At 49.7% G+C, this 13,349-nt stretch overlaps 1 protein-coding gene across 1 annotated transcript; it reads left to right on the forward strand.

Annotated features, from left to right (window-relative positions):
• Nucleotides 1-3,799: 3,799 nt before the first annotated feature.
• Nucleotides 3,800-10,093, forward strand: LOC131830136 (spermatogenesis-associated protein 31E1-like). The gene is made up of 4 exons (XM_059172513.1): nucleotides 3,800-4,064; nucleotides 5,246-5,303; nucleotides 5,856-5,916; nucleotides 6,169-10,093. The coding sequence occupies exons 1-4, from the start codon at nucleotides 3,867-3,869 to the stop codon at nucleotides 10,091-10,093; spliced, it is 4,242 nt and encodes a 1,413-aa protein (XP_059028496.1). The 5' UTR covers nucleotides 3,800-3,866.
• The last annotated feature ends 3,256 nt before the right edge of the window (nucleotides 10,094-13,349 follow it).

The following is a 13,349-nucleotide window of genomic DNA, read 5'->3' on the forward strand; positions in this document are numbered from 1 at the left end:
TTTCTTGCTAAGATAGGCTACTGGCCTTTGCCAAGGCCCCAGAGTCTGAGTCAAAACTCCTTTGGCCACCCCTGCTTTTTCATCCACATACAAGTGGAAGGGCTTGGTAACATCTGGGATGACCAATGCTGGGGCACTCAGTAAGGCTGTTTGTAATTCCTGAAATGCTCCTTCGGCCTCAGCTGTCCACTCTCATCATAGCGAGCCCCCCTTTAGCCAGTTTGTAGAGAGGTCAGGCAATCTCTGCTAACCATGGTATCCACAGCCTACAGTAACCCACCATCCCAAGAAACTCCCTCACTTGTCGGGACATGGTGTGGCAGGGGTATCGGGTGATCACCTGTTTCCTGGACTCAGACAGTGAACGCACACCCTCGTGGAGATCAAAGCCTAGATAAGTGGAATGGCTCTGACAGAGCTGTGCTTTCTTTGCTGACACCCAATATGCTTATTCCTGCAGAGTCTGTAAGAGAGCTCTCGTCCCCCACAAACATGACTCATAGTCCTCAGCGGCTTCTAGCCAAGTTATCAACATACTGTAACAGAGTGACTCCCGGGTTGGAGGTTCTGTACTCACACAAATCCTAGTGTAGAGCCTTGTCAAAAATGGTGGGTGAATTCTTGAATCCTTGGGGAAGTCTTGTCCAGGTGAGCTGGCCTTGGAACTCTTCTTCTGGGTCAGACCACTCAAAAGCAAAAAGGGGCTGAGATTCCCTTGTTAAATATATGCAGAAAAATGGATCCTTGAGATCTAAGATGGTATACACAGTTCTTTCAGGGCCCAGGAGGGAGAGTAGGGTATAGGGGTTAGGCACCGTCGGGTGGGTATCTACAACCCGTTTGTTAACTTCTCGCAAGTCCTAAACAGGTCGGTACTCCCCAGTCTCAGCCTTTTTGATGGGCAACAAACGTGTGTTCCATAGAGATTTGCAAGGAAATAGGATCCCATCTCCTCTGATCCCTTCCTTTGCTCCCTGGGGCAGGGGGGACTGCCAAACGCGAACAGCCATAGCCATCGCCTTTAATTGCACCACCACTGGGTGTTGTCCCCTGGCCAAGCCAGGCGGGTTCCCTTCTGCCAAGACCTAGGGAAACTCGACCTGTAGGGTTTGGAGAAGGCTCCCCCCCCACCGCCTTTGTCTCCTCTGGTTTTGAGACTGGCTCATAAAGGAGGTATTCATCTACTGCTGCCATAAGCACCTGTACAGTGGGTTGTCTCAAGGTTACAGTCATGTCTCCTTCCAAGAACTGAATGCCAGCTCATAACTTGTGGAGGAGATCTCTTCCCATCAAGTTATAGGGGGCATTAGGAAGGGAAAAAATCAATGTATAACTACTCCTGAGGCCAAATTTAAAGTCCTTTCTGTTGTTCATTTATGCCTCTCTGTGCCTTTTGCTCCCTGTACCTAGACTTCCTCTCCAGATAGTTTCCCCATAGGTTTAAGTAATGATGAAAATTGGGCTCCTGTGTCCACCAAAAAATCAATTGATTTTCCCTCCACTTCAATTTTTACCTGAGGTTTGGAGAGGGGATTCGAACCATGGCCCCTTCAGTCTCTGGTGGCAAGCATTGCTGTCTTCTTTTGGGGGCACTCCTTGGCCCAATGTCCTTTTTCCTTACAGTAAGCACACTGATCTGAATCTAAGTCTTCCCACCTGCCTTCTCTGGGCTTAGGCTTTTCCTTCCATTTACTATCCCCTACCTGTCTCCTCCCCTCCTCATGTAATGCCAAAACCTTAACCAGCTTTTTTGTCTGCTTTTCATCCTCGTGTGCATCCCTGTTGTTAAACACCTTTTCTGCTATTCCCACTAACTCAGTCAGATTCTTCCCTTCAAATCCTTCAACTTTCTGAAGTTTCCTCCTTATATCTTGGGGCTGACTGACTGGCAAATGCAAGATTCATTGACCTCTAATTTTTGGGTGCCCTAGGGTCAATCTGACTATACATTTTATAGGCTTCAAATAAGCCTTTCTAGGAAAGCTCCTGGAGACTCATTCTTACCTTGAGCCACTGTGCCAGTTTTAGATAAATTTATGGGTCTCCTTGCAGCTGCACGGAGGCCTGCCAGTAGAGCCTGGTGGTAGAAATGTAAGCTCTCCTTGCCTTCATTGGAGTTTGGATCCCAGTTGAGGGGTTCCCTCAGGCAGTAGTCCTCCATTAGGCAAGGATTGAGGTCCCTGCCAAGTATCTCACTTTTCACCTTATGGGTTTCTCGCATGATGCGATCCCTCTCTTCTGCGTTAAAGAGAGCCATAAGGAGCTGTTAAATATCCACCCAGGTATGGTGGATAAGAAAGACAGTCTCCAAGAGACTAATTAATATCCTGAGGGAGGACATAAAAGGATTTGTGTTGGGCCTTCCAGTTATAGATGTTAGAAGAGGAGAAAGGGATATAGGTTAGGTGGGGGTGCCCTCTCCCATACGGTAGAGCAAACTCACGGAGAGGCAGCATTGGCGCCAACAGCACTGGTGAGGTAAAGGGAGGCAGAGGGGGATAGAGAAAAGGGGAAAGATCAGGGCGGTCTCTCTGCTTGGTGGTCCCATAGGTGGACCCCAACCGCATATGAGGTGGACTGGTAAGGGCATCTCAGGACTGAGAGTCAAGATTAGGGGACAGATGGGGACGGGGAATTCCAAATCCTCCACATCCGATGGGGTAGGACGGTCTTCTTCCCTGGTTCCCCCTTATCTGTCTGTTCTGGTTTTGGTCTTTGACCTGCCTTAGAGGGAGAGAGATGGTTTCATTAGCAGGGGAAGGTGGGACTTGAGCCATGACGGTGGCTCTTCTATCAGATATCACCAGGCCACAATGTACGGTATTTGGTCTCGATGTAGATTGAACACCTCACTTAGGGTAGAATAGATCTGAGCTTAAGCAAACGTTCCTTCCGGCAGCCACCCTGTGGGCCACTCTAACTGGCAGAGTGTTTTAAGTGTTCCCGGGGAAACCTTGTCACCGACTGGGTGGCTTTACCTTGAAAATCCTTGAAATGTTCGAGAACAAGACCTAGGGGTGTCACAGGTCCCTTGCTCTCCGCTTGTCCCATTTCTCCAAATACAACAAACACAACAGACAACAAAAAAACAAGGCAAAGACAACCACAGGCCCAGCAATTCCCATCCAGAGCCCACTGATGGTGGGGACTTTCTTGGTCCCTGACAAACCAGACAATGGACAAAAAAAAAAAAAAAAAAAAAAAAAAAAAGCTAGAGTGAAGACAAAAATAATATGTTTAACTAAAACTACAATAATTAGTTAAAAGATTTATATTTTAAAAAGGTTGTGACATCAAAAACATTAAACATGTGGTTCCCCACAGTATAGAACTTCAACAGTTTACATCAATGGAAAAGTCATCCACACAGAAAGTCAATAAGAAAAACATCAGTCTTAAATGAATCATGTATACTGAGGTGAATGGATAAAGATATCACACACATCAATACTATTCAGCCATAAAAAATAATGAAATGGTGATGGTCGTGGTAACATGGAGAACCTTGAGAATACCTTGTTAATAAAATAAGAGAAAGACAAATACCATATAGTTTCACTTGTATGTAGAATTGGGGGAAAAAAAAGAAACTCAGATTCATAGATACAGAGAAGAGATTGGTGTCTGCTGAGGGGAGGGACTTGGAGGCCTGGGAGGGCGGAGGGATAGAGCCACAGGGTGGGGCTCCCTCCCCCTCCCTCAGGAGCCCTTTGTGACCAGACACTAGCTCTGTGATGTGGGCCTGGGGCTTGTATCTGCACCTCCACACCCAGGGCTCAGTTGTCTGAGGACAGCAGTGTGGTTGGACGCTAAGTCTCAGAGCTCAGTTGTCTGAGGGCAGCAGTGCGATCAGACATTAATGTCTGATGAGGGAAGAGATGGAAAATTATCTCTTCCCTCAGCAATTCTTTTTTAATGGTTGGCTGAGCTCCAGTCCCATTATCTGGGCAGTTAATGTCATCTTTGCCCTTGTATGTGGGATAGGGCTCTTTGTATATTTAGTTTCTTATTTCCAGCCTGATCCATCCTCACCACCAGGCAAAAAACGCAGAAAGAGCGGGAAGGTAAGGAACCCTCGGCCCAGACCCAGCAGAGTGTGATTCTATCTTCTTTTCTATTATTCTTTCCACTTTTCTGAGTCACTGGAGAGACTCCTGAAATGGGAAAGAATAGAATGGGTATTCTCAGGAAAGAGCAGACCACCATCAATCCAGGACAAGCGAGACTCAGCAGGGGTTAGAGAGACATGAGGATTTCTCCCTGAAGATCTCAGGCCAGAATCCAGGTGTGGTGGAGGGGTCCAGGGCAGTGTCCCAAACACAGTGACCGGTGGCCAAGGACCAGAGGCTAAAAGCTGCCTCTGTAGCGGAGGTCAGGCCCCTGAGCACTGTGTCACCAGCCATGGTCCAAGGACAGGTATTTCAGGTGAATGTTCCCCCTTCAGGGCTGATTGAGGGCAGTACTGAGCCCAGGAGGTCCCAAGCAGCAGCTAGAGTGGGGCTCTGGCCTTGGAAAGTGGGGTCCTATGTGAAAAAGTCCAGTTGTGCCACCAGGTCTGGTATTATGTGTGTTTCTTGAGCAGAGGAACAGTGGCAAACTTCTCATATAGGATATCCTTCTGTACATTCTTCAAAGAAGGAAAACTGGAAATATTTGTATCCATTTTGAAAAGGAAATGAATAAAGCAAACGACATATCAGATAAAGGACTCGTGTCCAGAATCTATAAAGAACTTAGCAAACTCAACACCCAATGCTTAGCGAAATAAGTCAAGCAGAGAAAGACAACTATCATATGATCTCCCTGATATGAGGAAGTGGCGATGCAACATGGGGGCTTAAGTGGGTACGAGAAGAATAAATGAAACAAGATGGAATTGGGAGGGAGTCAAACCATAAGTGACTCTTAATCTCACAAAACAAACTGAGGGTTTCTGGGGGGGAGGGGGTTTGGGAGAAGGGGGTGGGATTATGGACATTGGAGAGGGTATGTGTTTTGGTGAGTGCTGTGAAGTGTGTAAACCTGGTGATTCACAGACCTGTACCCCTGGGGATAAAAATATATGTTTATAAAAAATAAAAAATTTAAAAAAAAATTAAAAAGAAGGAAAAAAAAAAAAGAAAAAAAAAGAAAATCACAGTCCGCCCACCCCCTTAGTTAAATGTAGGAAGTCACACTACTCATGAGCAGTGAGCACCTGCTGCTGGGCTGGGGGTCCCAGCCTCCTAATGTTCTCTTATCTCAGTACCAAGCAGAGCCACGGAGGAGAAGCAACAGAAGCCAGAGAAGCCAGACTCTGAAAGGTGAGTGTCCACCACTCACCCCTGCATGCCCCAGTTACACTGTGCCCCCTGCTCTGAAGCCTGGCCCCACCATCTCCCAAGACACCAGGGCCTGAGCCCATCCCTCAGGAAACAGAGCCCTGGGAGGCGGGTTGGGGGCTCCTGGGAGGGAGATCACAACCCACCCAGAGGCTTCCCAGATTCTGCACCAGAACAAAGCCCTGAGGGGCTGGAAATGGGTGTCGCCCAGCAGGGGCCCCAGGGCCTAGACTAGGGGCAGGACCTCCTGCTTCCACTGTGGACAAGCTGTTCAACTCAGCTCAGATTCCTCTGTAAAGCCATGCAGTCCTTCCTCCCTCAGCAAGGTCATGAGTGAGAAAACACTTTGGAAAAGACAAAGCGATCCCCAAAATGAACCCTGTAATCACCGTGTGGGCACGTGACCTTTGACAGTGCTGTTTGGGGCTTCCAAGTCCAATCCCCTAAAGGTTTCCCCTAAAGGGACATTATACCCAGTCTCCTGTAAGACACCTGGGCCCCCGCCTTCCCCTTGACCCAGTCTCCTGTTTCCAGCTTGCAGAAATTGCCTGCACGAGCTGGAAGAGTTCCGCAGTTTACTCTCCCTTCTGCAAAGGTAATGAATCTGCCCCCTTATCCCCTGGGTGGGCCTCCCCGAGTCTGTGGTGTGACCCCCAGGGCTGCAGGGAACCGGCCTCTGGGGCTGCTTGGGGGTGCAGGGAGGAGCCATGGGACAGATTGTGACCAAAGCCCCGGGCTGAGGGACAGCAGGAGCATTGTGATGTGGGTGTGGGGCGTGGAGGGCCATGGGGTCCTCTCCCGGCCCCAGGCTGCTGCAGGGACAGCTCACACCTCTTGTCTCCCACAGCCACCTGACAAGGGTCTCTGACCAGGGGGGCTTTCACCAGTCCTTACATCAAGCAGCCCCTGGTCAGGTGTGCCAAGGGGCACCAGCTGGAGCCCATCAGCCATGCAGGGAGCCTGTGGAAGGCGCTCCTCCTGCCGTGGCCTCATCACCTGCTCATGCTCCACTGACCCGGCCCCCTCGGCCTCTGGCCTCCACCCTGCCAGTGAGACCTCAAGAAGAGCAAACTAACTTTAAAAAAATCCTACCAGACACAGTGAGAAAGAACTTTCTTCCAAGTCATTCCAACTGGGCCTCTCTCATTCCAGCCATCTCAGGCCTTGGCCATGCCAGCTACCCCATTTTTTCCTTTTCCTGGTGGTGGGAAAGTACCAAGTCCTTGTTCTTGCCTGGCACATTACAGCACAAGTGCCAGCAAGAACACGTGTCCTGCCACCCACCAGATGCCTCATTCTGGCGTGGCCTTACTAACAGGCAGATAGAGACTCATAACCCTCCGTTTGTCAATCCGGATGTCCAGAAGCTCCTTGAACTAGTAATCAGCAAAAGGGTAGAACTGAAGAGTTGGAAGGAGAAAGAAAAGGTTGGGTCAGTTTTCAAACAGCGGTGCCCAGACGACCACGTGAGCTTCTGTGGGACTCTGTGGAAGCTTCTGGGTACTGAGCAGACCACCACCACCCAGCCATCCTTCTGGAACATGAAAAACAAAGCACAGCCACTGGCCCAACCTCAGCCGTTCTCATCTCCCAAGGTCTTGGAAGACCACTTGCAATGGAAACGCAGCCAGCTCTTCTGGGGTCTCCCCTCTCTGCACAGTGAGTCCCTGGTGACCACTGCCTTGTTTTCTACTCACTCTTCTCCACTACAGTCTCCCTCTGTTTTATTCAATGGGACCTCTAATTGCTTGCCAGTTCTAAACCAGGATCAAGTATCTTCACAGTTTTCCCATGCCCCACCATTGTTCCACCGTGGAATCCAAACTCAACCCTCAACACTAACCTTGCCCCAGCCCAAAGTCCCCCTTGCACCCTCTGTCCCAATAAGACCACCTTCTCTCCCATCCCAGAGGAGGACCAGTAGGGTATCTTTTGCTACACCCCAGGAAAAGACACAATCCTTCACCCCAACTAAAATGCAACATCTGGAGTGGCCCTCGTTGCCAAAGCAACAAGGAAGGGGGAAGACTTTACCCACTATGGAGAAAAGATCTCCAAAATTCTTTAGCCAAGTCCCTCCCAAGCTTCTAGAGGACCACCAGGCCTCCCGGGCCCACAGATCAGGTTCTACCTATCAAGGGGACTTTGTCATCTTTAATATCCAGAAGCCACAGCTTCAGAGGAAGCTCAGCAGGGATAAACAGCAAAGCAGCTTGCCCCACAAGGTTCAGCTGTCTCTGGAACTGAGCTGGCCTCAGGATGAATCCCCGGGAATGAGTCAGGCACAGAGAGAGCAGGGGCTCTCAAGGCCCTTTGTGTTTAAAGGTAAAAGCAGCCAAGCTACATGGAGGACCAGGTCCAGATACTACAGGAAGTATAAAGCAAGATTCAAACTAGAGAAGAACTTTGGTAAGGGTCTATGGCAGTGTCTGAAGAGGACACCAACAGGTCTCTCCAGGATCTCAGCTAGATTCCCAGCGAAGGTTCTGGGAACCAACTCTGAGAAGGAGTTTGGAAGACCCTTAATAGGGGCCTTGGAGGGTGATCCAGGAAAATACTTAGCCAGGGGCCCAGACAAGAAACATCTAGAAAAAACTTTAAAGGTTCATTTACACAGGAAATTAGGACAGATCAGTATAGGTCTGATCCCTGTGACTGTGCGTCGATCCTGGTTTGTGGCCAGCCATGCTTTTCCCAAGTCCCAACCCCACATGGCTATCAGAAATCTAGCACCCTTAAAGGATCAGGAGCTCTGCGTAAACACCTCCCATGAGCTGCCCTTCCTTTGTCCTAACACTCAGCAGAAGCTGGAAACACACATCATAAGTTTTCGAGTGAGGCATAAGTGGGACCTACCTCTCCAAACTGTTGAGCCCATAGATCTCAAACTACTTGAAGCTCAACATTTGCCTTTTCCCCAGTCCCCCTTTCCATGCTCAGCCACCTTTGTACCTGGGGCCCCCTCAAAAGCCAAATTTTACAAGTTCTTGGGGAAACCACCTCAGCCCCATCCAGAAGAGAAGGGTATAACTGAAAAGTCTGATCCCACTTCAGGGAGTCCCCTGCCTGTTCCCTCACCCATACGTGAGCAAATCCAGCAGGCCCTGGGAAGGACTTTACCTGGTGATGGCCATCAGTCCTCAAAGACGTCTTTATCAAGACAGGAGGGCAGTTCACCTTCTTGGGCCTCCATTCTCAGCCTCCCAAACAGAACCCTGCACAGCAAGACTGGTATGGGGGCCAAGAAAGACAACCTGGAACCAAGTCCAAGTTTAGCAATGGCCAGGAATGAGCTAAAAGAGAGTGGGGGTCAGGCCTCACCAGACATGGTAGCAACACTGAAGATGAAGCTCAGGTCCCAATCTCCAAGGTCTGAAGGGGCCACAGAGGCTATGGAGGCCAAGAAGGCCCCTGCCTGGAAAGTTGTCTTAAGACCCAGTGGGCTGGCCAACAAACCAGCCATTTATGTGGATCTGATATCAGGATATCCAGGTGCTAGGAAAAGCCCCTCACCATCTACAGTGTTGGTTGCTGAAGATCCAGAGGAGGTAAGCCTTGAAACAAAGGTTAGTATGGTTGAGCTCCAAGAGCCTGAAGGCTCTACCACTAGTGAGCTTCCTCAAGATTCTCCCAGTGACCTCCTCCTTCCAGACTTTGCCACTTGTGTGCTTGTTGAAGACAGGGGCACCAATGTGCTCCCACCAGACTCTCACACTAATGCTGTCCTTGCTGCAGACAGCTTGACCACTCAAGAGTCACCCTCCTGTTCCCAAATGGAACGTGCCAGTGGAGAGACACCATCTTCCCCGGTGTCACATAACCTTAGCTCAAGTGGGTCAAGCAGTGAGGGGCAGCAAGAGCCCTGTGGACCAAAGGTTGAGGAACCAAGTGACAGCCAGAGCAACAATGAGACCACTGATGAGGGAAAGGACGAGAAGAGACCCAAACCAGAAGATAATGAAGACAGGTGTGCAGAACCATTGGCAATCAGGGCTTCCCAAGCTAGCAAGATAGGCCACCCTCCCCAGGTCAGAGGATCAGGAGAGAGCCTTGGAAGCAAATACCTCCGGCTCATGCCACAGGAAAAGGGACATGTTTTTCCGGAAAGCCACTTTAGACAAAGGATGAAGAACTTTCTGCAGTGCCTTAATCCCAATAAAAAGAGCAAAGGACTGGAAGGCCCCCTTCAAGAAGGCAAGCCTGCATCGGCTTCTGCCCCGAGCTGGGTACCAGTCAGAAGCAGATCGGTTATGGACAACAGGGCTGCCGAAACTCAGACGGTAGTGACAGCCGTGAGACAAATCCTGGTGGAAAAATTGCGACTCCACCAAGGAATTCGGGCCTCAGAGATGTATCAGCACAAGGAATTGCAGGCCCCAGTACATAGGCATTCTTGCCCTCACAGGGCTTTCGCCTCTACAGACCTGAAGAGAATGATGGGAGGAATAGCCTCCAATCAGCAAGGTACCTCCAAGGGCCATAGCTGCCCTAGCAAGAGCCAGCTGACCAGAGACAGGAATGGTGAATGGAAAAGCCTCCCCAGGAACCTGGGGCCCCCAGGCAGACCCAGCCAGCACCAGCCGATGGTGGCAAGTGTCTCAGGTCGAGTTCACCATTATCCTACATGCAGTTTTCGAAAATATGCCTCAATCTATCAGGCAGAGAATGCTTCACACATCTTTTCTGGTCAGAAAGATTTCCCTCAAGAAAAAATCGAGTATATGCAAAGAAAGTCCATTTTTTCTCATATTAGCACATCCTCTGTGTGCTAATGACTTCCCCATGCCACAATTTTGTCTCCCGAAAATATATGTTTGGTGTTTTTTCTCTCATGAGTGGTGCTGGACTTTGTGTGTGTCCTGCTTGGGTGGAGGGGATCAGAGTTTTCTCTCCACAAAAGCCTGCTTTGGTTTCCAGAATGATGGGGCCTTGGAGGGCCAGGGACCTTGGGGTCCACCCTGTCCCCTTCCTCACACACCTTCCATTTCCACGACAAGGTGAACAAGACCCAGAGTGGGACCTTGCTCTGCCCATCCTCTCCTGCTTTCCTTCCACCTGAAATTTGTGTGGTTGTAGGGAGGGTCTTCTGAGGCATAAATCCCACTCAGGCTCCAGGAAGACAGAGTCCTAGATCAGAGTGGGGCCTGCAGTTGGGAGATGCAAGGCTGGCCTTGAGGGCAGAGGTGAGAAATCCTGCCCCCATCCACGTATCCTGTGGGGAGTAGAGGACGGCCATCCCAGGAGCCTTCTCACCCCCAGATAATCTCATCTTAGCTCCATGCAGCCCCTCTTACACTTGGAGCAGCAAGGGATGAGCTCTCTCCCAGCACTGAGGGCGTGTGGGATGCCACAGAGACCCCCAGGCACCAGCCTGCCCAGCCCCAGGGCACTGAAGGGGCCTTCTCACCAGCACCCCCTTCCCCTTCTGGGGGATGGGTGGGGTGTGGCTGTAGGCAGGGGGACCCTGTACTTAGGGTGGGAGGCCAGGAAGAAAGCCAAGTGTCAGGGTAAGCCCATGCCTGGTGTAACGACATCTACCCACTTAAGCCCCCATGTTGCATCACCACTTCCTCATTATCAGGGAGATCAGCATGCTCTTTGTGTCCCACTGCCACCTACAGGCCCAGAGGGGAGAAGTTAGAGGCCCCGGGACTGTCCCCACAGGATTTCCACCCTACTCCAGCTGCCCTGGCTCCCACATGGAAAGCCAGGTTCCCAGAGACAGCCAGGCCTTCAGGCAGAGAAGTTAAGTTCTGCACAATTTGATAAGCTTGTAGGACTGCGGGCCCCGGGAAGACTTGTGGTCTGTGACCTTTATGTACACGTCTGGCTCAAGGATGGCTCCCAGGGGACTGGTGGGGACTCGGAGGCCAAGGGACTGGCCTGGATTCTGGTCATGGTTACCTCAGAGCCCAGAAGGGCAGGAGGACAAGATGGGGCTTGTCCCACCACCAGCTGGAAAGAGGTGTCCAGAATGAGGGTGCAGTCCAGGAGGCTCCCCCACCACCCGTGTGCCCCAGTCCCAGCCCAAAATCATCCTCTAGGGCCCCTCACACATAACTCACATGGTAGAGAGTCCCACAAGTCGGACGTGCACTCCACACTCCTGTTAGTAGAAGTGCCGTGGACAGGAGGCTGGTGGAACAGCCAGAAACAGGAAGGAGCAAATCCCCTTGCCCTTCTCCTGCCAGATGGTACAAGGAGGCCAGAAAGGGAAAGCCCCATGCCAAGAGACCTTGTGCAGAGACCTCTGACAGAGACCCACCAAGGCCTCCCACAGAGACTCATACAGAGACCCACACTGAGACCTCCCACAGAGACCCACACAAAGCCCACATAGATCCTACACAGAGACCTCTGACAGGGGCCAACATCAAGAGCCCTCATGAACACCATGTCCAAGGATGATCTTCAAACCCTCCCACACAGACCTTATGCAGAAACTCTCACAGTGAACAACACCAAGAGACTTCACAGAGACCTGTGACAGAGATCCACACAGATTTCTCTCAGACACACCTCAGAAACTGATCTGAATACCCACACACAGCTCTGCAGAGCCCACACAGAGGCCTCCAAGTGCCCTGCAAACACCAAAGACATACCTTGAACAGAGGGCTCACCTCCATCCTTAGGAGCAAAAGTAGCCACCCAGTGTCAGGCCCCGCTTGGATCTGAAGCCACTTAACAAACTGGCAGTGAAGTTGTGCTGTAAAGGCTTGTGTATTTTTTAATTACTTCTGAAAAAGACTTAGATTCCCCATGTAAACCTGAAAAATCCTTTCCTTCACAAATTTTCATTAGCTTGAGCTCCCACACACAGTTTAAAGAATCAGAAACTGAAAACAAAACTTTGCCATCGTCTAATGAGGGAAGAACTCTTATTTGTCCAGTTTTAGCTACGGTTTAGTGAAATGGCCTCAGGGGTCATGTTCTTTATTTTGTTAGGGACAAGTCCCTCCACCCAAAGTGACTTATTCACATTGAAAATGCTGTAGGGAGGCCTGCAGCCATTGGAATGTGGGATGGAGTGAACCAGCAGAGAGGTCATTGACTCAAATGTACAGAGAGCATGCTCTTTGGCCCAGAGCAGCTTGTGGTAGGTTTATGAGGCTTGCTTTATTTTTAAATCAAAGAACTCACAGTGTCAAACACATGAAGCTGTTTTAGAAATGAAACAGTTCAGCAATATATCTTTTTTTTTTTAATTTTTTTATTTTTTAAAAACATATATTTTTATCCCCAGGGGTACGGGTCTGTGAATCACCAGGTTTAAACACTTCACAGCATTCACCAAAGCACATACCCTCCCCAATGTCCATAATACCACCCCCTTCTCCCAAACCCCCTCCCCCCAGCAACCCTCAGTTTGTTTTGTGAGATTAAGAGTCACTTATGGTTTGTCTCCCTCCCAATTCCATCTTGTTTCATTAAATATTCTTCTACCCACTTAAGCCCCCATGTTGCATCACCACTTCCTCATATCAGGGAGATCATATGATAGTTGTCTTTCTCTGCTTGACTTATTTTGCTAAGCATGATACGGTCTAGTTCCATCCATGTTGTCGCAAATGGCAACATTTCATTGCTTTTGATGGCTGCATAGTATTCCATTGTGTATATATACCACATCTTCTTGATCCATTCATCTGTTGATGGACATCTAGGTTCTTTCCATAGTTTGGCTATTGTGGACATTGCTGCTATAAACATTCGGGTGCACGTGCCCCTTTGGATCACTACGTTTGTATCTTTAGGGTACATACCCAGTACTGCAATTGCTGGGTCATAGGGCAGTTCTATTTTCAACATTTTGAGGAACCTCCATGCTGTTTTCCAGAGTGGCTGCACCAGCTTGAATTCCCACCAACAGTGTAGGAGGGTTCCCCTTTCTCAACATCCTCACCAGCATCTGTCATTTCCTGACTTGTTGATTTTAGCCATTCTGACTGGTGTGAGGTGATATCTCATTGTGGGTTTGATTTGTATTTCCCTGATGCCGAGTGATATGGAGCACTTTTTCATGTG

The sequence above is a fragment of the Mustela lutreola genome, chromosome 4 (genome assembly GCF_030435805.1).
Source record: "Mustela lutreola isolate mMusLut2 chromosome 4, mMusLut2.pri, whole genome shotgun sequence".
Lineage (NCBI taxonomy): Eukaryota > Metazoa > Chordata > Mammalia > Carnivora > Mustelidae > Mustela > Mustela lutreola.